This window comes from Ipomoea triloba, chromosome 4 (assembly GCF_003576645.1).
Source record: "Ipomoea triloba cultivar NCNSP0323 chromosome 4, ASM357664v1".
NCBI classification, from domain to species: domain Eukaryota; kingdom Viridiplantae; phylum Streptophyta; class Magnoliopsida; order Solanales; family Convolvulaceae; genus Ipomoea; species Ipomoea triloba.
This window is the reverse complement of record NC_044919.1, coordinates 28,494,734-28,521,544: the sequence shown is the minus strand read 5'-3', so window position 1 is coordinate 28,521,544 and position 26,811 is coordinate 28,494,734. Positions and strand designations below refer to the sequence as shown.

Below are 26,811 nucleotides of genomic sequence, written 5' to 3'. Positions count from 1 at the left end.
TCCCCACACCCAAAAAAAAAAAAAAAGAAAGAAAAGAACCCCCCAAAATATTATGTATATAAACTTTTCAGCCCTAATCAATTAGGAACAAAAGAAAACAAAGTTAAACTCCTCTTGGTAAAAGGGAATAGTAAAGGCCTCATATCATTGTGTAACCAAACTAGCAGATGACATGGGGCATAATCAATTGAGTCAAGGAAACTTGTGTGAAGGACACACACCTGAAGTCTAGTCTTCACAACCCAAAGAGGATTTGTGGCAATTGTTGTTGCACCCCCAGCCCCAGCAGCAGCAAGCATGTTGGCACCAATAGAAAGTTTATGGCTTTCATCTAAAATAGCCAATAAAACACATATTGAGCTCTAAAACAGCAAACAAATTCTTTATATTCAAGAATGAAACAAGATTAACTGACCATCAGAGCAAAGAAAAGATTTCAGCTGCTCATAAATAGTAAAATAAACCTGCAGAAGATATGATCATGTGCTGCATTATTTCAGTTATTAACTTCATAATTTCAGGAATATAAAAGAGTGAAAAGGCAGAAGAACAATGAGTGAAAAAACAAAATTAAGAAAGAAGCAAGAATGGGCCAGCCTCACGAAATATATCAGCAAAGGAAAAGTACCACCATCACATGGTGTTGGGGAAAAACTAATCTGCTACTCTGTGACTATGCTCAATCCTCTCAGTGCACAAGTGTTTATAAGAGGGGGGGGGGGGGTGGATGTCTACCACTCTTACCCAATTTAGAAAGAAATGGACAAGAAGAAAACAGTCAGAATAGCTTCAGATCTAAATAAAATTCCTCGTTCTTTTATAGACAGTATTTCACACACTCTTATTTTTTCCAGAAAAAAAAAATGAAGAGCCAAACCATGGTAGACTCAGATTCAAAGATTGTATGCAGAATTAAACAAAACTCTGTATGCAGTGCAAGAGAAAGCTACATACTGCATAAATTGTAATTTTCTCAAGCTTGATTTCTTAGGCAAACCTCTAGATAAAACAAACAGCATAATAACTTAGGCATATCATCCATGAGAGTGTATGAACGAAGTCAACAAAATGATATTCTAGAAGCACATAGACCAAATTTAGAGAAAAGGTGATAGTATACCGCCCAGTTTGGAAGTAATGCCAGAACTGTTGGAGAAAGCCCGCGGTACATCCCACGCAACCCCTCCCTCTGGAATATCTGCTCTAAGCTACCAACTATAAGACTGCCTGATCAAAACAAATAGAAACGTATTAGATTACCCATCAAATATCACATTGTTTTACTTCTAAATATGCCTGCTGTTTGGAGAGAATTTGAGCCAAAAACCAAAATTAAATATAGCAGCTATTTGGTAGTACCTCTAATGTTAGTATTACCAAGCTTTGGAAGCCCATGGACCTGAAATCTTGTCTTTATAACATCTAAAGGACACACAAAAGTAGCTGCAATTACCCCTGCAAAAGATCAAACTCCCAAATCTAAGCAAACACAAACAAACGAAATAATATTGCCCCTAAACATCAACAAACTAGGAAATGGAAAAAGGCGAAAAACGAATTGTTTGTGGACCAAAAGGAAAGCGCGAAGTACCGGCAGCGGCGCCTGCGCCGGCATTGCAGAGGAGGCCTTTAGGGCTAGGGCCATGAGCATCGGCAGTCATTGCTAAATCTACGGCAATCGAATCGAAAGAGGGCTGCAACGGCGGGAACAATCTGTTTATTGGAGAAGTCCTCTCTGGAGAGGCCAATAGCTGACAACCAGCGTCGCATGGCCAGTCGGTAGAGCTCGGAACGAGCGATTCGAAGGAGCAAACCTAAATATCTCCTCTATGATTGGCCTTTTTATCGTCTTCCTCTCCGCAACAACCTGAAGAATTATAATGCCTGCGTTGTTGGGAGTTCGATGCGATCGAGAATCACAAACAGGAGAGCGATCTCACACTAATCTTCATCTGATCTGGGAGGGTAGGTTTTGGATCGAAGGAAGAAAATTATTGTCGACCATTGAACCACTCTCCACCAGACGATTCGCCACAATTTGGGACCCTACTTTTGTTTTATTTATTTTTTTAAATTGTTTTCCTTCTACGGATGCGCAGCTCCCTGCGAGTCTCTATTGGCGGCCGCGCCTACGTGCTATAAAGTCACAATATAAAATTTTGTAACTTTATAATATAAAATCTTATGGATCAAATTATTAATTAGAAAGCCTATGGCATATGTGGTTGGTCACTTGGTTGTGTTGATTTTTTTAATTCTAAATTCTTATATTAATTTATAATTAGATAATTAGTCCAAATACAATTTAAAGTGTTTGATTTTATTAAAGTTAACGTTAATTTTATTGACTATATAACAAAAATACAAGTAAATATCATTGAATTTCTTTAATTCGAAATAGATAAGTGTAATTTGTACGGCGAATAATGTGTTTTTTTTCTTTTTAAATTTAGAACAATCACAATGTATTTTTGGATTAATTTTTTCAAACAAAAACTTTAGGGGTGGGCTTTTTTTGCAAATTAGGGTGTGTTTTTATTGAGTTTTTTATCCTACGAAATAAAATTTGTTTTGGTACCCACCATTTAAAATATTTTTCATAACACTTTTATTTTCTTTTGTCATTATTTTTTTTCTTCTTTTTTCCGCTTCTCTCTTCTCCCTCTCCAATCTCCCATATAATGCCGGTCAAAAATCAAGGAAAAACAAATTGTCTATTAATGTTGCTCTTATATAATTTGTCACACATGATACATATTATGCTATTTATAATTATTAATAGTCAAGTACCTATAAATAAAACATGTACAAACACTATATTAAACACGTATAACAGCTTTCAAAAAAAAATCACGTATAACATTGTCAAATATTAGAGAACCTTAGTTAGTACACCTTACGAGCTATCTTCAAATACATACTAATCTACTTGTTAAGTTTCAACTTTGAATTTGATTGATTTAAAAAATCTCATACTTATATGCAATGGCCTTGCCAATATAAGTGGTGGGGTTTTTGCCGATGATAGATACAAAAAATGTTACCAATGATACATGTAGTTGGACAAAGCACACATTTTTTTTAATCAAGAATATTATAATAGTATAGAGATATAATCAATAATGTTAATCTTTCACTTAATTAGACATTAGCATTTTCTCATATAACCTATTTGAGACAATTTGATGAAAAACACAACTACTATCAATAATGTGCATTAATTTAAACCTTACTCATGCATAATAACTCATAAACCATACATAAAAGATTATATTCAACATATTCAATTGAAAATTATGTGCATTATGTAAACATAACTCATCAACTATGTATAAAAAAACATATTAGAAAAACTATATTCAGCAAGCTCGATAAAAGATCAAACTCGTGAAATTCAAATACGAAGGTTATGGTCCATGAGCTCATTCATCATTTTGGGACCAAACTAACAGTTTCGTTCTCCACCACTACTCACCTACCAAAATAATACAATTGATTAGTAGACGGGGCTCAATTCCGAAATTGTAATTGGTGCATCAATAAAGAAAGTAGAAAACCGGTCCGGTCCCTCTTTGTTTATTTCTTCCCTCTTTCCACACCGGCCGTGCACATCGCTACTAAAGTACAAACTCTTACTTCACTTGACACCTCTAAACAACACCAAAACCTCAAAAACCCTAATCAGGGATATACACAGCTTTATATAGTAAATGTTCTATTACTTCATTCCAATCCCATTTACTGTGAAGTGTGAATTGCAAATCTCATCTCACGTATCTTTGATACTTAGACCCATACATAGACACCCATACAGAGAATAGATTGATTGATTGGTACAGTAGATATAAAATGTCTAATTCTGGAGGCTTTGCTGTGTCCCGGAGTCATGGCGGAGACCGATTCTACAGCCCGCCGGCGATCCGTCGGCAGCACGAGCAGATGCTGTTGCAGCAGCAGCAACAGCAGTTCCAGAGACTTCAGCAGCAGCAGTTGCAGAGAACTGTGAAGGTGGAGGCAGCTGCTGAGGTGGGGAATCGGATTGACTTGGACGAGTCGGGGACGGCATTGTCTAAACAGTCAGTTGTTTGCTCTTCTTCTCCCACAGGGCCGCCAACGAACGCTACCAACTTGGATCGCTTGCTGGAATCGGTTACTCCCTTTGTGTCAGCTCAGCACAATTCTGAGGTATGAAAGAGCTAGGGTTTTGCAGCTGGAGAAAAATCGGGTGCCAGTGTCTAATTTGTGAGAGAATGCAGTATAAAATTAAAACAATTGGTACTCTTTTTGGGGCTTAGAATAAGGTTATGAAAATCACTAACTTTCCATTTGATGTCTTCTTATGTTATCAATTATTGCTCAATTGTCTTTATTCAGTACAAAGGAGACTGCTGGTCTGTTTTACTTTATAGATTATAATTTTCACACACTTTTTTTTAAAAAAAATTTCATAACTACATGCTGTTTGATTGTTTGAATTTGATTAATATCTTGGCAATTGCTTCTACCTGGCTCTGGTATTGAGAGTTTGTGAGTTGGAATAGAAATATGATTTATGAATGAAGATGTATAGTGGAGGGCATGTTCATGGTGCCAACATTTTTTAACTATCTTCACATTTAATTGGAGGCGTTTTGTGTGTTCAGCTTAATGTAAGAGGGCGTAGAACTCGTGAGGCAGATGCAAATGCATATTTTTGCCTGGAGGATCTTTGGGAATTCTTTAGCGAGTGGAGTGCATATGGAGTGGGTGTGCCACTGTTGTTGGAAGGAAAAGACCGAATTATACAATATTATGTTCCTTTTTTATCTGGGATACAATTGTATATAGATCCATCAAAGTCCTCTTCTTGCTTTAGGTAAACTTTTTTATAATATGATGCTTTTGTAGTTATTTCATTTTCATATAAATATCATTTATGCCATTATTGTAGTCCTTTTGATTTCGTGATTCTTTTGTTTTTATTTTTATATTTTATTTGTCAATTTTGTTAATGCCAATTATGGTATGTCAACGCCATACATGCTGATAGCTCACTTTCATCATTCTATATTTATAAGACATTGGCATGCTGATGGGCATTTTCCTTCATTCCATATATTAGATGCATTTGAGTCATGAGAGGGCATCACCTCAATTGTGGTCAGTTCTTTATTTGTGAAGTTAAATTATCTTTCACTTGAAGTTACTGTTGAGGAATATCATTGTTGCAATAACCATTGCAGCATAATACCAAGGCACTCTTATCTTAGGCATATTTGGAGCTAGACGTAATTCCTAGCTATAGAGTGCTACTAAGTTGCATTAACTTTTGGACATTGGCATGCTAGGTAGTGGAATTAATATTTTCCCAGGAATGAGGTGCTACATTGGAAACAAGGTGATCAATGCTACTAATACCAATGCTACTTTAATGCTGGGTTTCACCATCTATGCCAACTTTCTAAAATTGAAAAATCAAATGTCAGATGAACCTGCTTTGCTACATACATTCTTAGCTTGCAAGTTTGCTGCTAGACTTGGAGAAGTGCCTAATGTGCTTCAGTGTAATACTGGATTTTTCTCAACTTTAGGAACTCTTTGGTTTTCTCAAGTGGCTAGAGGAGCTTGTCACTTTATGCAACTTGTAAATACATATTGGTTTGCATGCTCTTTCAGTACTTTTGGACCTGTTTCCAAGAGAATAGGTTGGTTAGGGAGGAAACCAGGAAGCTTGGCAATATGCTAATTCGTATATTTTCGAGCAGAGTTATGCATTGTGATAACCCTGTGTCAGATAGCTTTGAATTATTTTTCTCCATTTGAGAGAGAGAAAAGGAATATATCTTGAATGTTCTGCAGATATATACACGTTGCTTCTTGTAAACATTTGATTATTGTTTCTATAGGAGACCTGGTGAGGAGAATGATGAGGAGCCAAGGGAGATTAGTGGAGGCAGCAGTAACTGTGAAGCAGATAGACAATGCAAATCTGCTGCTGATGTGCAACTAAACAGAATCTTATCCAGAGACAAACCTGGTATGTGCTTGTCTGGTGATGAAGGTGAAAATGGCAAATCCAATGGGCAACTCTTATTTGAGTATTTGGAACAAGAACAACCACATCATCGTAGACCATTAGCTGACAAGGTAAATACCCTTAATAGAGTTTGATGAAACAAACAATGTCTCTGCCTTCTGTGTCCTGAGATGGTATTCTCAATCTTGCTCATGTGACAGATAGCAATTCTAGCATCTCAATTTCCAGAGTTGAAGAAGTGCAGGAGCTGTGATTTAATGCCATCAAGTTGGATTTCTGTAGCTTGGTACGTTCTGATTGCTGCAAAGAGGAAGGATATTTGCAAACTATTCAAAATTTAGTTTACTAAAAGATTAATTGCAGGTATCCAATATATAGAATACCCATAGGCCACACGCTTCGGGATCTGGATGCATCTTTTTTAACTTTTCATCCACTGTCCACACAACCTATAGGTGCCTCCCTCCTCTCTGTAATTGTATGTGCATGCAAACTCATTTTCTTAGTTGGTTTTCAGTACCAGATTGCTCTATCTGCTTCTCCTAAAGCAACCTTATATTCTTCACACCAGGTACTGTTACACCACAACATTGTGGTGCAAGAGATGGGAAAGTATGCAGCATGGTTGATGCTGCTTCAAAAATTTCTCTACCAGCTTTTGGCCTTGCTTCATACAAACTTAAGGGCTCACTTCTGAGTCCATGTGGACAGCATGAATCTGAGCAAGAAAACACTCTTTTGCAAGTTGCCGATAGTTGGCTTGGGAAGTTGAAGGTTATTCTTCCTGATTACCAGTTTTTTCTCTCACATTATTCTCAAAGGAGATGACATCCAGGAAGTTGATTGTCTGCCGACATTTCAACTCCTTAAGAGGAAATATTGAAGTTCCAAGTTTGGTGGCAGTCTCGAGATCAACAATAGCCCAGAAAACTTCTCAGAACTTGGGAAAACAAAAAGAAGTAATGCTGTGTCCTTTAATCCTTGTTTTTAAATGCCAGAGAAACTTTCAGCAGGTCTTGATAACTCGCCAAGGATGATAATGTTTGATTGGTGATTAACGGTTTGATATACCTCACTTTGCACTTCATTGCCTTGTTTTGAGGTATGGGAGATGAAATTTGAGAGGTATTGGCTTGAAGTCAGTTGATGCCTTGGCTATATTGATGTCTAAAGCGCATGCTAGAATGGCTGACATATTTTAGCCAGTAACATTAGTTCTTGGGGAACTACCATGATGATAGTGACGAAAATTTTGAAACACTGTACTCCTATACTGCATATACAGACTTATACTTGTCATAGGGTGTTGTAACCAGTGCTTCTGACTATAAAATGCTTAGATAAATGCCATAGAAATTTTCATTTTTAGATGCACTGTGTTGCAAGAAAGGTTTAAACGGCTTGAAGTTGTGTGATATTGTTTTGTGGTTTTATTTCTCATGAGAATAATGAATGATTTTGATATATGGAAAAAAATCTACAGTTGCTACCTTAATGAATGCATGTTGATTGGCTCAAATAGTCAGCTCTCATGGGGAAGTCGAACTTAAAACCTTGTTATTAAGCCACCTGTTCAATCAACGTGTAGTTATTAAGCTAACTTAAAACCTTGTTATTAAGCCAACTGTCAGTCAACTTGTAGTTATTAAGCCAACTGTTCAATTAACTTGGACTGCCAACTGTTCAATTAACTTGGCTGAGATTGCCCTCGAGAATAGGTTCTCACTGCAAAATGTTGTATATGGTATAATAAGAGCATCCACACCACTATTCACTTTTAGAATTCTAGTCATCTTCTTGCATGATGTAAAAAGGCTAAAACAATTAAGCTAGATAAACACAATTTCCATTACTCATCATTAGAAATGGGAATGTTTCTACATATCAGAAACTGCACCTGAACTTGCAACATCAGCTAAGATTTTTATGAAAAATAAATTTTGACCTAATAAGTGCAAGGTAAATTTGGTTTGAAGTCCAAAACATGTCCTATAACAATAGAGTACATCTCTCAGTCACATATACATTCATTCAGACACTGCTACAGCCAAAAACAGAGCAGGGCAGCACAGGACTTGGGGGACTTCTTGGGTTCCAGCTGACTACATTTAGTTTAATTGAATACCTGTCAGATTCAATGTTATTTGCAATGTTTGTTGCTAAATCATCTGCCTAGTTAGCGCACAGCTTTCACCAAGACTTCCCCGGCTAGCATGTAAAAGACTGCTGCAGGCACAGCATTGTCCTACTCATAAAAAGTCATCCAGAATGGTCGAGAACAATATCCCGCTCACGAAATCACATCTTCGGACCTTCTCCGCTTGGTCCTCATCCACTGGGTATGCTTGGGTGCTTCTGTAAAGAGTTGAACAGAGCCCAAAATAGATGATTAGCGCAACATGCAGAATTGCAGAAAGTCAAATGCAATAACGTTCTACTAAGTTGTAATAGATTTAGGGTGTGTTTGGTTTGCACATGGGAATCGGAATTGGAATGGGAATCTACTTGGTAATGGTAATGGGTTTTGGTGAAAGTATTTTGCATGCTTGGTAGTAGGATGGAATTGGAATGATTACCAATATTGATGTTTGGTTATGTATAACCCTATAATGGGACAAATGTTTTAAAAATACAAAAACAAAAAATCAAGATAATTGATCCTAATATAATGACATCCAAACCATAAATACGAACAAAAAAAATCAAAACAAAAATCTAAAACTACTAATCCAAACTTAAAATTTAGATTACCAATAAGATGGAATGATACCCATTTTAATTAGGGAATGCAATTTTTAATTGAAGGGGTAATCAAATCCCATAGTTGTGTTTTAAAAAGTTGTCAACCAAATACTAACTATGATTTTGACACAGCCTTAGAGTTAATGACTGAGAAATTTGTAGTCAAATGCAATAACATTCTTGTGCATGATAATCTCTCTATTATTGCCAAACTAGCAAAACGATTACTTTCCAGTAGTCCCGCCTTAACTTTTGATAAACAAGCTTTTCTAATCAAACCTATTTATATAGCTTATAACGAATGTCCTCAGCAGCACTAACATCAATTCTCAGCGCTTAAATATCAAAAGGAATGGCATATCATGCAATTAAAAAAGTATACAAGCACAAACACTTATGATGAACATCTATGGATAGTCAATTAATAATGGGTTAACAATAAAGCTATTATCTATTGTATGCATGGTTTAACAGATTTTTTGGTTTGCAGAATACTTCAGGGACATACTGGTGCATTTTAATTTCTAACTCCTTTGCAGTCATGTTAGTTGTGTATAGTGCAGCAATCCAGTGATTCAAACACGTGAATATGATATCAGAGCTCACAGGGGAATAAATGCTTTCTTAAGGGCTGTCTAAGGACCAAACCGATTTTAACTTATAATTAGAGTCGTGCACATAACCTAGGAATATCAGTATTCAGCCTTTTAATCTAAGGTTATTATGGCCCTGTTTGGTAAATAATCAGCCTATCAGCCAATTTTGGCTTATTTGACCACTATTAGTTGTTTGACTTGGTTAAAAAATCAACATAAGTGTTTGGTTAATAAGTTTTTTTGTAACTCCAAAAGGCTACTCAAAGTAACTTTTTCAATTAGCTTTTTGAGAAAAGAAATTATACCAAACAGCAAGCTAATTTACCAAACACCTACAATCTGCTAATGTTATCAACTAATGATACCTTCTAACCCAATCAGATAACAGTCATTTACCAAACAGGGTCTATGATCACAAGATGTGGCTACAAGAGCAGAAGTTAACTTTGACAAAAACAAAGTTTATTTTTTTTACCTTTCACAAATACTGTTTTCCTCACTTCTTCCAAGTAAGCTTGTTTGAGCTGAGTTTTTAGCTTGCATGGTTTCAACTCTGTAAGTAGACTGTGGACTGTTGACAAATGAAAGCATCAAACGATCAGCATCCGCATTGGAGGATGAATCAGCCCGACTAGACTCCTTGAGGTGAAGATGCAAATTTAAATTCTGTAACTCTTTCCTCAACAAGGATAAGCCTGAATGCGCTCTGGTATTCAGTCTATTCTGAAGCTTCTTTTTAGAAAGAGCTTAAAAACATGTCAAGTTCAACAAATCATAGCCCAGCGTTTCAAACCAAAAAAGGTGACATTGTTATGTTATACATAAACACATTGGCACATGGAAGGTAGAGAGATACAAATAACAAATCTTTGAAGACAGCAGCTAAATCCAAACAATGTTATAGGTAATGTATGTTGGTTCAATGCACAAAAGCAATTTAATCAAAACATTCCACTCAAATATGAAAACAAACATTTAAAACTAAGGATTAAAATGGACAATAAATGAAGGATATCTTCAACAGATCCTCGTGTTGTGAAATCACATGTGCAGCCATGTTAATCCCCACATTTGTAGGACAGAGAGGACATATCTGAAGACAAAATTAACTTCATCATTCACAATACAACATAAAGGCTGAATATTATTGGCACTCAAAAGCAACATCAAGAAGGAAAATTGATCACAAACAGACAGAGCAGTGACATTTCAAACTGAAATGTTCTAATTTTATGAATCCAACACTGCACCTTATAAAACCATATCATATCAGCCAACATACTTTGATATGATTTCAGCTGGTTTGGTTTTTCTGAATCAATATAAACTCACATTTAAAAAAATTAATAATCAAAATGTGAAGCATTCCAGCACTTGGATGCAATAACTTAAGGAGTAGCTTACAAAAAAAAATGAGAAATTTAGAAGATGGGGTTCAAAATCAAATTAATCCCTTTAATTCAGTTTTCTTGTTTATGCCACTGAAATTGCCTATAAAGTTTCATCAGTTCTCAAAATTAGCTTGTGAGTCTGAGGTTCTTCAACCTCCTAGGCATACAATTTACTCCCCTGATAAGACAAAAACCTTGTAGGCAAAGTTGCATTCCTTTTGTGTTTCAAGAGTTCCCACAAAAAAATTCTATCTTTCCACCTTTAGCAGATAGAATCAAACTTGTAAGTAGCTAAAGTTACCAACTTTATCTCAAAATGAATCATGATCTACTTTGCAAGAATTAAATAACTAATCCCATATGTTAGAAGCTAGGCAAAATTTAGAGAGGAGATTAAGAGTACCCCAGATTTGGTCTCGACGCGATGCTCACTGTCAATATGGCAGCACAATCCGAGGATATCATAGTCATCTGAGCAAAATGGGCACGCCAATTCCGCCTTCCCATCATCGTTATCGTCCTTAATATACTCATCGTCGTCATCATCATAATCTTCCTCCTCTTCCTCCTCCTCCTCCTCCTCTTCCTCCTCTTCGGTGTCTTCAGTGTCAATGCAACTAAAAGCTACACAACATCTTAATTCAACCATCAAATCACACACTCCCTATATAGCCACTAAATGAAGCGGCGAGGTGAGGCGAGGGCACTGAACAACTTACCCGGAGGCGGCTGGCGAATAGCAGTCTTCAGAGCAGCAAACAGAATATCGACCTCACTTTTCTGATCAGCCATCGATAAAATACGCGAAAAGAATTTAGGTATATGAAGGAAGGAGAAAGAGCAGGCGGCTCTTGTCAAAATCTGGTGGTCGGTGTGGACATGATGATGAAGATGAAGGCGAGGCGAGTAGGTATATTGGTACGCGATTTAGTGATGGACGACTGAGAGAATCGGGTCAAGCTCCCTTCCCCTCCCTCCCCGCGTGTATAAACCGGAGATGAGATGAGAGAAAAGCCAAAGAAATTTCGGGCCGCCACACGGACTCCAAACTCCAATCCGATTACCAGATACCTGTAGACTCCCCGGAGTATATTCGTCAACGATCCATTAATTGCCGTATCATCTCATCATCATATTAATTTAATTCAGTAATAAGTTACAAGGGATTGAGCTGTGCATTCTTGGAACCCCAAACCTTGATTTAGTTATTCCAAAATTTTATTCACATTTTCATAGGTAAAGAGTTCATTAATCTGATTAAAAGTAATTGTGTTTAGTTTTTATGTGCTATTAATTTACTAATGATAAATAATTGAGGTATTAATATTGCTGATCATACGAGTTTGGATTGAATGGTGTACAACTATACAAATTTTCAATATGGCTATGTTTGACAAACCTAGTTGGAAAGGTAATTGAAAGCTGAAAAGTAGCTGAAAGTTGAAAAGTTATAAAATAGAAGCTGAAAATTGAAGAGATGTTAAAGCTAGCTGATTATATTTTTATTTAAGAAAAGAGGGGGGAAACCCTGAGTGTAATACAGTGAGCCTAGGTGGGGTCATACATTAACCTCCAAGCAGGGAAGCCAGCTAAGTCTGATTCGAGAAAACTAACTAGACTATCAAGAGGTTCTTCTAGAATATGTAGACCTCTAGGGAGTGATCTTGCGGTTCTAGCCATGAGATCTGCTGGGGCATTGATTTCCCTTGGGATTGCTTTGATCTCCCATACTTCAAGCGTTCTTAACTCACGTCTGCATGCACAAATAATGTTGCAGACAATCCCATTCGCATATGAGCCTTCATTTACCATGCTAATCAGCTCGTGTGAATCCCCTTCAAATATAACTCGCTTATCGCCCATAAAGTTGGCAAGTTGGATGCTTTTTAACAAAGCCCATGCTTCTGCTTGCAGTGGTGGGCAAGTTCCAATACTATATGTAAATCCTCCTCTCCATGCACCATTCCAGTCTCTAACAACGCCTCCACCAGCTGCTTTACCTGATGGTATGTCAACCGATCCGTCAAAATTGATTTTCATCATCCCTCTCATAGGTTTGGCCCATCTTACGTCTTCCCATTTATATGAATGGATTGTGTGTGGGTGTCTTCCTCCTTTCGCAAATGCTGTATTTGTTTCTTCTACTTGCGATCTAATTAGAGCAATTTTAGCATTAAGAGGTTGGGTCGATTTGTTGAAGATTACCTCATTCCTCCATCGCCAAATCCACCAAATCGTTAAGCCGAACAAGATATTATCATTCTCGGGTCTGCTATGGCTGCCTTTGTTTGTGATACCCCAATCCAATCATTCTTTGAATGCTAAGTGGTTGGACCTAACTTGGAATAGTGGTAGAATCTTCGACCAAACTACATCAGCTGCTGGGCACCTGCGAAGGACATGTTCAGCGTCTTCCAGGTTGTCCCTGCATAGCCAGCAATTGCCATCTCCTATCATACCCCTTCTCATCCTTAGACTAATCGTCATGATCGTTCCATGTCTTGCTAACCATAAGAAGTTTTCACTCGGTTAGGCAGTTTTAGCTTCCAAATGGCATTCCACTTGGCTGCTTCCGTGGTGGTAGAAGTGTTTGCAGCTATGTCATAGGCTGTACTGACAGAGAACTCTGTAGAATTTCCATGTCTCCAAGTGGAAAGGTCTTCCAAATCCTGATCCTCGTTGACTAGTATGGCTGCTAACATATCTAGTGTTACTTCTGGGAGCACATGCTGCAATTGTTCCCAATTCCAGCCCCTATTTGCGATCCAGTACGATGCAACTGATCTATACCGATCTGGGAGATAGACAGTCGAGATGGCCTTATCTATGAGGGGGGAATGTTCCATCCATTTGTCATCCCAAAACATGGTGTTATGACCATTCCTTACTAGTTTTGTAGAGCCTTTATGCAGGATAGGTATTGTTTTCAAAATTCCTTTCCACACGAAAGACATGCTGGACTTTGGTCTCCATGTTGCACAATCCAAAGAATTCGTGTATTTTGCTCTTACAATCTGAGCCCATAAACTGTTGTCATTTTGCATTAGTCGCCACCCCAGCTTGGCCAGAAAAGCCTCGTTCATTTTATCCAATTTGCGTAGGCCTAGACCACCCTCTGATTTGCTTTTTGTGATAATTTCCCAGCTAACCAGATGACATTTTCTTGTATTTTCTGAGCCTCCCCACAAGAAGTTCCTCACCAGTTGTTCAATTGATTTGATTACCCCTACTGGAAGCAGTGTCGTCTGCATAGAGTAGTAAGGAATCGCAGACAGAACAGATTGGGCAAGAACAAGTCTCCCAGCCATCGATAATGTCTTGGATTTCCACCCAGCTAATCTGTGTTGAATTTTTTCAATGAGGCCGGCAAATGATTCCTTTTTCAGCCTTCCGTGAACTGAGGGTACTCCGAGATATTTTCCTAGGTCCTCAACAATAGGGATTCCTGTTAGTTCGGCAATTTTCTGCTGTATTTCTGCTTGTGTAGTGCTGGAGAAGTAGAGGGATGACTTCTGGGTATTTACTTTTTGGCCCGAATGCTCGCAGAAGGTCCCTAAACATCTGAACATCTCATCAGCTTGTTCCGTCGTTGCTTCTCCAAGGAGCACCATGTCATCTGCAAAAAATAAGTGCGAAAGGTGAGGTCCTTGTCTGGTTATTCTAATACCCTTCGACTTACCATAATTAATCGAATCAAGTATGAGGTGACTAAATCTTTCCATGCATAAAACAAAGAGTAAGGGTGATAAGGGATCTCCCTGTCTGATTCCCCTCTTGGGCCTAAACCACTCCGATAGCTGCCCATTCCAACTGATAGCTAGTCTCGATGATGTGATGCACTCCATAATATTCCTCTTCCATTCAGCATTAAAGCCAATATCAGATAGTGATTCTTCAATGAAGCTCCAAGCCAACTTATCGTATGCCTTTTCCAAATCTATTTTCATAATCATCCATCCAACTTTAGCTTTTCTGGTTCTCATAGAATTCAAAAATTCCTGGAATACTATAATGTTGTCTGCGATTTGTCTCCCTGGTATGAAGCTGGTTTGATGATGCCCAACCAGTTTAGTGGATATGTCTTTAAGACGGGATGCCATTACTTTGGTCACCAACTTGTACACCACATTACAGAGACCAATTGGCCGTAACTGTTTGACTGACCACATTACAAAGCTAGCTGATTATGTTTAAATTGTTTGATAAAATTAGCATTTTAATAAGCCGATAAATGTAAAAAGACTAAAAATAGCATCTTCATAAAATGTAAATAGTTTTAAATTTAAATAGGTTTGTTTACCTATTAAAAATTAACAGTTTGAAATGAAATTAATAGCATAATCATGATCTAACATATCATAATGGAGTAGTAATATTATTGTGAATCTCCATTATCTTAAAAAAATAATATTAGATAATCAGTCTTAAATAATAATAATAATAATAATATGATGGATAAAAATATAGGAGCAGAGAAAAAATCAAAAGAGTTTTAATTGAGAGGGATACAGAATGTCATTTATAATAATAATAATAATAATAATAATAATAAAGATGAAAAACATTTTTGGAAGTTACTAGCTTATTTTAGAAATATTACCAAACAGAGTTAATAACTTATTAGTAGTTTAAAATAAGTTGTAAGCTTCTAAATAAGCTCGGCAAAACAGAGCATATAAATAGACAAGTTTTATTTATAGCTTTAATAGACTTTGGAAACACAATCCAATGAAATTGTACAAGATTCTCATCGAAAATGACAAAATTTGAAAAGAATAGTTTTTATTTTTTTTTGAAAACAAAAGAATAGTAACTATGAACTTATGGTAACAAATTTCATGGCTGTGCACTAAATAATGTTACCAAATTTGTGAAATAAGAACGAGCAATTACTCAATTTAACTGTATTAGTTAGATTACACAGAATTTTCACCGAAATAATTGGATGTGATTATACAACAATTTAATTTATCTAATAACTTATATCATTTAAAAAATAAAAAGTTTACCCTTTTTTCATAATGTACCTCTGGGCTCTAGGTCCTTAAATTCTCAATCAGATTTTTTTTTTTGTTGAGTACTACTGACTCAACGAGTCAAAAGTTGCCTCCACTGAGGCTCAAACCCGCTCCCATCATCCATGTAAGAGTGTAAACCGAGATACCGGGTGCCACTAAACCACAAAATCGTTGGCTCTCAATCAGATTTATACTATCACGAATTCACGATCAAAATTGGAAAAGAATATAATCATACGCTTAAGAGTGACAATTTTCATAGTGGTTATCAAAATTTTTAAGTATTCCATTTAGTTTTATTCGCATACTTTACCATACATTTTACTCCGCAAATGGTAAAGACTACAGCACAATACGACAATGTACAAATAGTTGAGACGGGGGCCCGTTGAGTTGTTGACAAACGTGTCGGGCTGCCCATAGAACCCAACCGGGCACCCGCGCAAAAACTGAAACTGCGTTCGGTATCGTCAACTTATTCATCCCACAACCACCAATGGCGATGGATTTCTATATTTACTTTTCTGTTCTTTAATCTCTCTTTTGTTCTGGTTTTGGGTGCAACAAGATCAGTTTTTTATTTCTTGATCACAGTCATGGCGACGAGAAACAGAAATGAGGTATTCAGAAGGCACAGGAACACTCTGAACCAGAACCGCATTCCATTTACTTCCTCGTCGAAAGCATTCGGAGGCGGCAGTCCGGTTATCGAAATGGCCACTTCTTCGTTTTTCAATTCTCGCAGCTCTTACGCACCCCTGAGCACGGAGGATCCCGGGCCTTCCACATCCAGGTTCTTTTAATTCTTCAAAGAAAATTTAAAATCTTCTTCCCATTTGCGCTTGCTGAATTTTCACCACCATGTTGATTTTTATTGGAATGATTTGCAAACAAAATCAAGATAAGATTATGGAATGGTGATCTTCTAGAAGTTGCACTTTTATGCTCTTATGATAGAAGACACCATGATCAGCCATTAAACTACTTGCTCAGTTACTTAAGGACTAGCTGAGCACAATTACATATGATATATGCACATAGGGTGTTCGTGAATATGCGCCATTTGTTTAAGAGATTGATTTATCCAATCCTTGTTTAACTTTCCTATGTTGGTGATAATTTAGTTAACAATGTGAATGAATCAGTTCTTTGGTCTTCAATTTAGATTTGTTATTGGATTGAGTCCAGGAAAGGATGAAATTTGAATGTTAAAATTTGTGAAGAGAGTTTTCGACGTTGGACTTATTTCTTGGTTCAGTTATGATGTGCATACAGTGGGTTTAGCTCCAGTTTGGGTAGATGTTTCAGAAGAAGTTGCAGCCAACATAAACCAGACTCGAGATAAAATGGCTGAGTTGGTAAAGGCCCACGCAAAAGCTTTAACGCCATCTTTCATTGATGGAAAAGGAGATCAATGTAGGATAGAGGCTCTGACTCAAGAGATTACAGATTTATTAAGGAAGTCAGAAAAGACACTGCAAAATCTTTCTGCTGGCGGACGTTCTGAGGATTCAACTGTCAAACGAAATGTGCAGGTAGACTTTATGATCTGCATCTCTAGTAGTAAATTTTTTGAATGAAACATTTAAGCTTGTAAGACAGCTACCTTCCTTCATGTGTTTGGTTCAATCTAAGGGATGTTGATCAAGTGCTAAATCTACAATTCTTCTTATTAATCCTGTAAAACATTATCATCAGTTGTTGCTCTCGAGTACATGTACATGTCTCCAGTCTCTTATAACCTGAACTCTTCTGTTCATTTTCCTTTGTGGCTTCAAGTACTTCTCTGTTGGAGTCATTTATCTTTTCCTCAATTGTCCTTCTTTTTAGTTCCTTATAGGAGTTTATTTCCTTAAATACTTATTCAATGTGTAATTTTTACAGCGATCTCTAGCTACAGACCTTCAGAACCTTTCAGTGGATCTCCGGAAGAAGCAATCAACATATCTTAAATGCCTAAACCAGACTGAGGTTTGTTATTCTTTTTGCTTGTGCGTATAATCTGAGTGCATTAGAACAAATTGTAGTTGCATCATTTCACATTCTGAGGCTCCCAAAATTCACTCCCCCTATCTTGTGGATCCTTCATTCACCTGCAGTTTCCATAATTAAGCTTGTTTTAATTTGCAGATAGCTTATATCTTGGTTTGGATATGTGAAGATTACAGATTGGAACTCTGCACTAGAGCTTACAGTCTTTATTTAATTCTTTGTCCAGGGACTTGATGAGCTTGATTGGGAGATGAACTTGAATGGAACATCCTGTACTGTAGATGATGAAATCTGTGGCCTGGTAGGCTTCTTTATTATTATTATTATTATTATTATTATTATTAACACCATGATGGTTTTTTTTTTAATTATAAAAAGAAGTTTATGATTAATAGAATACTTAATTTGTGTTTATTAGAGTTTTGGTACTTATTCAAGAGGTAAAAAAGAAAAGTGAACAGAATGCATAATACAACAAGTGCCCTTTTATTCTGAATGTTTAAAATCATGGTTTATCATTATCTGGAATGATTTGACAAAATGATATCTTTGCATTTTTCTCTCCAGGGTTTTAATGAACATCAAATGGCCAAGCTTAAGAATAACAAGCAGTTTACAGAGGATAGAGAAAAAGAGATTAAACAGGTATCTGAAAGGCATTTTTCTCCCTTTAGTGTTATTCAGATTTGGATTATTCCATCAATTTCTTCACAGATTAATGTAAACTCAATATAGGCTATGAAGTCAGTTAATGAGCTTGCTCAAATTATGAAGGATATCTCAGTCCTTGTGATTGACCAGGTTTGAGTCTAGCAGTCTAGTACTTGTTTATCACTGCAGTAGCTCATACTTCTTATTGTCGGACTCAACTAGCACAAATCTCAACAGGGCACAATAGTTGATAGGATAGATCACAACGTTCAAAGTGTTGTTGCATCAGTTGAAGAAGGCACTAAACAGTTACGAAAGGTCTTCTTCTGTCTCTTTCTCATATGTGCATTCATGCAAGATTGCAAGCAGATGCATAGAGTATTTTATCTATCTGTGGTTGGAAGAGTCTAGGGTGGTAGTTGCTTGTACCGACTAATATCCGAAAACATTCGAATTTATTTCTCCTAATATACTAATGCTTGATTATCGGGGGTTAAAATTTCAGGCAAAGAGAAATCAGAAGGAAGGGGGAATGGTGAGATGTGCAACAGTCCTTGTTATCACGTGCTTCATCTTGCTTATCTTATTAGTCCTTAAGGAGATACTTGTATGATGTGATTTGATTTTGTCATAGACAATTATTATGCAATGAACAGCTGAAATTGATGTAATTCTCTGATTGAGAAGGCAGTTTCTACACTTTAGGAAGAATGCAAAACTGTTTCGGCCTAGGTTGAATGTCATTTTTCCAGAAATTTGCAGAAAACTAATGAAAGAATTGAGTACAGACTCCAGAATGGTATATGCATGATTATACTATGAGAACCAACACAGCTAGAACAATGGTGAATGCTGTGGAGACTACTGGCATTCTGTAAGCCCTGCTGGGTAGTGTCACCGGAAGTGAGCATTCCTCCCCATTGAAGAATACCTTACTGGGAAAACCATCAATGCGAGCTACATTGATCCCGGGAGTGTTCTTCTTCTTGAAAGAAATCACTGATTGCTGCGTTCCAGGAACAGGGGGATCTCTCCTTGGATTGTCTCCGTTTCTTTCTGCAAGAAGATAGTTTAATCCGGAACCACCTTGTAAAAACAGGGTGTTGCTGGAATTAGTCATGGGCTGTCCTTGGAAAGAGTACACCTTTTCGAATCCCGGCATGGCTTTTTCAAGCTGCAGAGCTGCAGACCAATCAACAATGTCGTCTTTCCCCCAATTGAACAGCGTTATCCTGGCCGTCCACCCGTCGTTGTAATCGGTAAGCAGGTGCCAGTTAATGCTGACTCCACAGTTATCCCCGCAGGGCAGAGGATTTGGCAGATCACGGCGTTTTAGACCTGCGAACTCTATGGCCTTTTCAGTTCTGTTGTCGAATGGAACGAGAAGAGCATCCGCCGGCAAAAGCAGGGCGGGCGCGGTGGCGCTACACACTTTGCCGGGATTAGGTTTACAGCCGCAAGCGCAAGTGTTGCAGGGGATAACGGATTCGTTGAAGAATGAGGAGAAAGATACGCAACATTTGGGGCTCTGATCATTGCCGGAGCGCGTGATATTGCACACCACTTGCCAGCTGGCCACCGCCGCGGTTTCTGAAGGCAGACCGCTGGGATCAGGGAAGAGCGTGGGGCTCACTCTCACCGGCGGCCCGCACACGTAACCTTCGCCGCTAGAACTGCCGTTGATTTTCCAGTTCTGCGGAGGAGTAAGCTCGCTTCTGTTAAGGTATGGCGGCATTTTGTAAACCTGCATTACAAAAGCTGATTTCGACATGGCCGGATCCATGGCAGGCGGCAAGATGGTCCCATTTCGACAGCAGAAAGGAACCAATCCAACAATCGTGTCGTTGGTCTTTGCAAGAGGGAGATCAATGATTGTCGGCCTTCTTTCACAGTTCAAAGCCTTGGAAAAATCAAGACCCTGGTAAAATTCGCCTTGCTTACCAAAAATGCAGTCCGATGTATCCACCACCAAAGGATAGGCGCCTCTCATGGCGTTGATGAACTCTTCCCTCATCCATTCCCAGCTCAAATGCCAATTGTCCAGACGCTTAATGAGGTTGTTGTTCGATATGGTGATCTGCGCCCAGTAATTAGACTCGTAGGAGCTGGTCACATCGTACATTATAGTGAGATCACCCTCCTGACGAGGTAGAAATTCCTCTTCATCTCTCGTGGTGTTGGTCTTTGCGTTTGGGTCTTTTGTGCAGCAAACATGAGTGTCATTTTTCCCTGCCACGCAGTAAACAGGACATGCAAAATAAGACAGGACACAGATGAAGTATATGTTTGGCGTCAATCCAATCAAGTTAGTTAAGTTGTTGGCTTGAGCACTACAAGGTTTCAAGTTCAACTCAGAGTGAAAACAGCCTAATGACCTTGGATTTGAATCAGTCAGTTATAAGCGATCAAGGTTATGTTGTTTGTTATACCAAATGAATTTACCTAGAGATGGTGTAGGAGAACACGAAAAGCCATCATTAACGAGATAAATGGAAGAAGGCATTGGGAAATCCGGAGGTGCAACGCCGAACTGGGTACCCACCAACTCCACCCTAGCTTGCATCTGGTTGAAGTCTCCGGCGGTCTCCACCGCAGTCTTCAGGTTCTCCACGGGGTACCCGGCAAGAGTGGTGCCGTTGCTGACGTCAGCCGGGAAGGAACGGCCGTCAGCTAGCACCGCTCTGGGAGCAGATACCAACATTTCCTTGTTCTGGAACCCAACAAAGACCCGCCACGACTTGAGCTCTTCCAGGCCGTTGTTGAGGACGTTGAGGGTTGACTGGAACCGGTAGGGTTGGTCCTTCCGGTCCGACGGCGAGAGGGTGGGAGGGATAACGAAGCCGGAGTCATAGACGTAAGAAAGCAGTACGCCGTTGCAGACGTTGGAAGAAGGTTGAGACGACGTCGTTGGGAGTGAAAGGGCGATCAAGAAGACAGAGATGATAGGAAGAAGAGTAGCAGCCATGGTTGGCTATGACTCTGAGCTCGAGGAAGACAACATAAACATACAAAGAGATCGATAAACGCTTGATATAAAATAGCAGATGATCGCAACAGATTCATGTTTGAACTTTTCTGTTTCTTGCGGAAATAATAATGCATGGAAGTTTGGCGCCGGCATTGATTCATTCTTCTACCAATACTATGCGTATTTGAAACAATCAATTAAGGTTTACCATACGTGTGTTGAGTCTGTCGAAATCCTAAGAAATTTAATGTTTTGGTAGTGGTTGGAAGGATTAGAGAAGAAAGCTAAGCTAAGCGGTGATAATGACTCAATGGATTAACAAAACGTTTAAAGTTTGGAATTCACTTGAAGAACACGACCCAGTCCCACTGTCCTACGTAAGGGAGATGGATATTATAAAAGAAGGAAATTATATTGTCAAACGCCTCTTAATAATGTGTTTGTGAACGGAGATTACTAAATTTTATTAAGCCGGCATATGCATGCGAGGAACCCCTTCCAGCCAGAGGTACTATATATATATATATATATATATATATATATATATATATATATATATATATATAGTTTAACAAGTTTTTTGTGTTCCACAAAATGATGAATAATCACTTAGCTTATTGTTGATTATGAAGTAGCTAGACAAGAATTGAAGTTGATTATGTATGTGGCAAATTATTGCATGGACCATGGTCCACACAGCTGTGTGAACCAAAAATAAAAAGTACATTATTTTTATACTGTAGGTACATTATTTGACAGTATATATCAAATAATATATTTTCAGTACAAAAATAATGTACCCTAAAATAATGTACCTACAGTATAAAAATAATGTACCTTCAATACAAAAATAATGTACTTTTTATTTTTGGTTCACACAGCTGTGTGGACCATGGTCCATGCAATAATGATTGTGATTATGTTGATGATGGTTAGGTTATAATATATGGGTATGTCCAATATCATTGATCCATATATAGTTTGGGTTAAGTACAATGTCTCAATGATTAGGTCTATAGAAAAACAAGCTAAGCTAAATATATATGACTCCGGCCTACATGTGTAATTCAAGATCATGAGAGTAAGAATGTAGAGCTCCAAGCCCACATCCTCATCTCCCTCCATTAGTTGGAGCTAAAATACTTAGCTATTTGTTTTAAGACTATAGAAGCCAACGGTCAGCTAAGAACATGTGTATTGGTTTGAATAATAAAAATTGTGGACCATTTTATAATGGTGGCAATCAACGGTTAGCGATTAGCAGATTGCACTAGTGGTTTGTAAGGAGATGTTTGGTAAAATTAGTTGTTTAATATTAACCGTTAACATGTAAAAAGTATGATTGCAGTAGGCGCTAGTCTAGCGCTTAGCGCCTAAGCGGTCTAGACAGTACCTAGGCGGCGACCTATAAAAACAAAAAAGTAATAATACATGTGTGTGGATGTATGTCATATGATACATATATATATATATTACTTCTCTTATTTATATACATAAATAAATTAAAATATATATAAATACAAAAAAAAAACATTTAACAAGGTCGACTCATCGAAGTTAACTCGACTAATTCTGCCGAGTTGGGCGAGTTAACTCGGCCCAGTCGGCTGAGTTAGGCGTTAGGCGGCCGGCCACTTAGGCAGACACCTAGGGAGCAATTCGCCTCGGTCTAAGGGCGCCTAGCGCCTAGGCGGGAATTTTTGCAACAGTGGTAAAAAGACATATATGGAAATGCGTATGTTTTATAAAAATAATTCATTAATTATTAATTTTATAATATTTTATCTAATTACTCCGTATATTTTAAATAATAATTTATTATTGATATTTATACTTTTTAATACTTCGTATAATATAATTATAAATCATTTTTTTTGAAAAAAAAAGTTTAAAAAATAATCATAAAAGTGGGCGATGCGCCCAATTATAAGAACTGGCCTGGTGCTAAGTTCTGAAGTGCATACTCCCAAATATGGCAAATAGGAGACCCACTCAACTCTTCCCTTTGGAATGGCAATATAGGAATAGCATTATATTTTTGCAAACCGGAATAGCTAAGTTCTGAAGTCAAAATGCACCTGTTGTAAAATTAGCGTTTTGGTCCGAAAATGATGTCCATATAAGCTATTCATCAAACAAAATTTTTAGCATTTTGATAAAGTCAAACAGCTAAATTGGTCAAAACCGTCAAAATTTGATTAAAAAGCTATTTACCAAATAAGGTCAGCCCTATTCAGGGTATTTATACATATTGAAGCATTGAATGCACTCGCTAAATTAAAAAATTTTAAATCTGTAGAATTTTGTTAATTGATAGCCTAATTAATTGAGTATAAACATGGCAAGATCCCCCCCCCCCCCCCCCCCCCCACACATATATATATATATTAGTCATTGAGTCTCAAAATGTGTGCACTTGAAGACAAAACTTGTGCAATTAAGGAACTAAACTTATGCACCTGAACAAAACTTATACACTTCAAAATTAGAAAGAATTACCAAAATGTCTTTTTTTTTTTTTTTAACTTGGATTACTATATGCACATGTAGTATAACATGTTTGTGCACTTGAAGAATGAAACTTATGCACTTGAAGAACAAAACTTATGCATCTTATCAAAGAACGAAACCAGTGCATCTAAAGAACAAAACTTGTGCATAAACTTAGAAAATTACCAAAATGCCACTACACATTAAACTTGTGCATCTGAAGAACACTTTATCTAGACCAGATTAAGGGCTGAGATTTCACACTTTAAAAAAAAAAACTTTGAAACCTCTTCTTATTTGATATATATTTATATATAACCCATGGTTGTTAAATAATTTATAATTTTTTTAGTACATTCTAACCTATCTATAGTATCTGCTCAATGCGATGCTGGTCTCTACATAGTCTTTTGATTTTCAATTGAATGCATTTAACACTTCACTGAAGAGTCTTCAGAACTCAAGTGACTTGATATATGTATAGCTTGTTCTTCGTTGAAAGGCATCCGGACTCAAATGACTTGATCTTAAATGAAGGATTGAATCAACAGTCTTGGCCATGCTTGGTTAGGCCAGATATATGGCATAATCTTTAGGGAGGGATTTTTATTTTAAGGATCACAATAGCTTCAAACCTTTCATGATGTCTTCATAAGCTTTAAAGCTTTGCAAGATATTTTTAGGATGTTTCCAGGATGTTAAAATTTAGACTTNAAACTCGTGCCAAAATTTGGGGTTTAACCATTGCGGAATTGGGAGTGAAAATTGTATAAAAATGAGTTGCGTTGTAGGCACATGCCAGGTAAGACTGTCCTTCGGCACATGGGGGTTTCATTTATTTACATCATTATACTATGCTTGCTTTACATCAAGTACGTACGTAAAGTACAAGCCAATACAACAATATCATCGTTAACTTGTTGCTCCCCATCTATCTTTTTCCTCTATGCATTTAATCTTTGTTTCATAACCCAAGTTTTTCATTTTTGTTAAACTATATCATAGACTCTATGCTTTCAAAAAAAAAAAAATACATCATAGACTCTATGAACCCGTTACATAAATTTATGTGGAGATTAATCAAGTCAATTTATTTTCAAAATTCGACACTAAACTATACAATTTTACATACAAAAAATTTAATTCTGATAGTAAAAATACCAGCTTGAAGACAATAGAGTATATTTCAGCATATGAGACCGGGAAACCGTTACAATTGGGGTACGTTCTACTCGAGAGAGGTGAGTTTGGGAAGCTAATAACGGATCGGGTGTCCCTTCAAAAGTCCTCTCCTTTCAATAGATGCGGGTATTTATAGTGGTAGGTAGAGGGGAACAAGTTCTGTGCGCTCGGCATGCTAAACACGTGGGAGACATGCACTGTCACTACTTATTACTCTGTCGTGACCGTACACGTACTGTAAGATCTCTGTTACTCAGCGGGAGAGATCCAAAAGTCTAAGCCCTTGAGGCAGGTCCAACCGTATGGTCCGGTTCACAAGTTGGGCCATAATGAGGCGGAACACGGATGGCGGTGGACTGAGGTCGGGAAAGACATTTTGATCGGCTGAAGACTTTTCGACCTACTCATAACGTCCGACCGTATAACAGAGCCAGGAGATATTGCCTATCAAATTCATACCCAAATCTTCAATGTTGGTGACAAAATCAAACATCTATCATAATGCTGAAAGCAAGAACATTTTTTTTTCTTTTGAAAACTACATTTAATTTTTCAACACTTCAAATTGTGATTTTAAATTGTTTCAATTTTCTTTTTTCACACCAAACGGTTCACTCTGACTCCTTAACAGTTAACATTACCAGTGTTTTTCACGTGCACACAAAATCTTCAAAACCGAACTATACATACATTGACTATATATATACCGTGCAACTCTTTTAATAAAAACATATTTAATATTTATTTATCTTAAAATAAAAGTGAAAATTCAGTAATTAATTTGATGAAGAAAGTAAGGACGTAAAAATTGAAATACTCCGTACTCCGATAGTAAAAGTTATTGCGGAGTTTTATGATTGCATCAGAAACGGGCGGGAAGGACTACGGAGAATTTAGCAGTGTCAGTTGCTCAGTCTTTATCGGATTTTGTAAAATAAAAATAAATTAATTAGTTTACAGGAGAGGTAGGTGGCACGGTAATGGCAGTAGTGGAGAGCAACGACGTCGTACCCAGTCAACCCAACAAAGGCAACAATAGGACACACATGATAGAAATCTAGAATACGATNGTAAGAAATTATCCTGATTCCTATTTCAGTATATTGGAATGGAAACTCGTGCCAAAATTTGGGGTTTAACCATTGCGGAATTGGGAGTGAAAATTGTATAAAAATGAGTTGCGTTGTAGGCACATGCCAGGTAAGACTGTCCTTCGGCACATGGGGGTTTCATTTATTTACATCATTATACTATGCTTGCTTTACATCAAGTACGTACGTAAAGTACAAGCCAATACAACAATATCATCGTTAACTTGTTGCTCCCCATCTATCTTTTTCCTCTATGCATTTAATCTTTGTTTCATAACCCAAGTTTTTCATTTTTGTTAAACTATATCATAGACTCTATGCTTTCAAAAAAAAAAAAATACATCATAGACTCTATGAACCCGTTACATAAATTTATGTGGAGATTAATCAAGTCAATTTATTTTCAAAATTCGACACTAAACTATACAATTTTACATACAAAAAATTTAATTCTGATAGTAAAAATACCAGCTTGAAGACAATAGAGTATATTTCAGCATATGAGACCGGGAAACCGTTACAATTGGGGTACGTTCTACTCGAGAGAGGTGAGTTTGGGAAGCTAATAACGGATCGGGTGTCCCTTCAAAAGTCCTCTCCTTTCAATAGATGCGGGTATTTATAGTGGTAGGTAGAGGGGAACAAGTTCTGTGCGCTCGGCATGCTAAACACGT

General features: G+C 37.4%; 5 protein-coding genes across 8 annotated transcripts in view; 2 read left to right on the top strand and 3 right to left on the bottom strand.

Annotated features, from left to right (window-relative positions):
* LOC116017650 (nicotinamide adenine dinucleotide transporter 1, chloroplastic) overlaps window positions 1-2,053 on the bottom strand; it is a 3,739-nt gene extending 1,686 nt beyond the window's left edge. The window contains exons 1-5 of the mRNA XM_031258272.1: window positions 1,592-2,053; window positions 1,360-1,455; window positions 1,121-1,227; window positions 416-464; window positions 222-331 (exon numbers count right to left, since the gene is read on the bottom strand). Of these exons, the coding sequence (XP_031114132.1) occupies window positions 222-331; window positions 416-464; window positions 1,121-1,227; window positions 1,360-1,455; window positions 1,592-1,661 (432 nt within the window). The 5' untranslated portion in view covers window positions 1,662-2,053. The remainder of the gene's footprint in view (window positions 1-221; window positions 332-415; window positions 465-1,120; window positions 1,228-1,359; window positions 1,456-1,591) is intronic.
* Window positions 2,054-3,594: 1,541 nt separating this feature from the next.
* Window positions 3,595-7,492, top strand: LOC116015094. 2 transcript variants are annotated; one of them, XM_031255099.1, is made up of 6 exons: window positions 3,595-4,185; window positions 4,644-4,855; window positions 5,886-6,126; window positions 6,217-6,302; window positions 6,380-6,494; window positions 6,588-6,853. In XM_031255099.1, the coding sequence occupies exons 1-6, from the start codon at window positions 3,850-3,852 to the stop codon at window positions 6,711-6,713; spliced, it is 1,116 nt and encodes a 371-aa protein (XP_031110959.1). In that variant the 5' UTR covers window positions 3,595-3,849; the 3' UTR covers window positions 6,714-6,853. The 2 variants fall into 2 exon arrangements, with proteins under 2 accessions (XP_031110959.1, XP_031110958.1); XM_031255098.1 differs by having other exon boundaries at window positions 3,596-4,185; window positions 6,380-6,471; window positions 6,588-7,492.
* A 348-nt stretch (window positions 7,493-7,840) lies between these two features.
* Window positions 7,841-11,837, bottom strand: LOC116017288 (protein DEHYDRATION-INDUCED 19 homolog 4-like). The gene is made up of 5 exons (XM_031257839.1): window positions 11,465-11,837; window positions 11,149-11,369; window positions 10,370-10,447; window positions 9,830-10,101; window positions 7,841-8,371 (listed from the first exon to the last, which is right to left on the bottom strand). The coding sequence occupies exons 1-5, from the start codon at window positions 11,535-11,537 to the stop codon at window positions 8,266-8,268; spliced, it is 750 nt and encodes a 249-aa protein (XP_031113699.1). The 5' UTR covers window positions 11,538-11,837; the 3' UTR covers window positions 7,841-8,265.
* A 4,399-nt stretch (window positions 11,838-16,236) lies between these two features.
* LOC116016392 (syntaxin-43-like) lies at window positions 16,237-21,526 on the top strand. Of its 3 annotated transcripts, XM_031256629.1 has the most exons (9): window positions 16,237-16,556; window positions 17,022-17,298; window positions 17,648-17,734; window positions 17,982-18,056; window positions 18,323-18,400; window positions 18,491-18,556; window positions 18,644-18,724; window positions 18,912-20,554; window positions 20,647-21,526. In XM_031256629.1, the coding sequence occupies exons 1-8, from the start codon at window positions 16,360-16,362 to the stop codon at window positions 19,017-19,019; spliced, it is 969 nt and encodes a 322-aa protein (XP_031112489.1). In that variant the 5' UTR covers window positions 16,237-16,359; the 3' UTR covers window positions 19,020-20,554; window positions 20,647-21,526. The 3 variants fall into 3 exon arrangements, with proteins under 3 accessions (XP_031112489.1, XP_031112490.1, XP_031112491.1); XM_031256631.1 differs by lacking the exon at window positions 20,647-21,526 and having other exon boundaries at window positions 16,423-16,556; window positions 17,039-17,298; window positions 18,912-19,193; XM_031256630.1 differs by lacking the exons at window positions 18,491-18,556; window positions 18,644-18,724; window positions 20,647-21,526 and having other exon boundaries at window positions 18,912-19,193.
* On the bottom strand, window positions 19,069-21,404 carry LOC116016390 (COBRA-like protein 7). The gene is made up of 2 exons (XM_031256626.1): window positions 20,849-21,404; window positions 19,069-20,635 (listed from the first exon to the last, which is right to left on the bottom strand). The coding sequence occupies exons 1-2, from the start codon at window positions 21,369-21,371 to the stop codon at window positions 19,218-19,220; spliced, it is 1,941 nt and encodes a 646-aa protein (XP_031112486.1). The 5' UTR covers window positions 21,372-21,404; the 3' UTR covers window positions 19,069-19,217.
* Window positions 21,527-26,811: the final 5,285 nt, after the last annotated feature.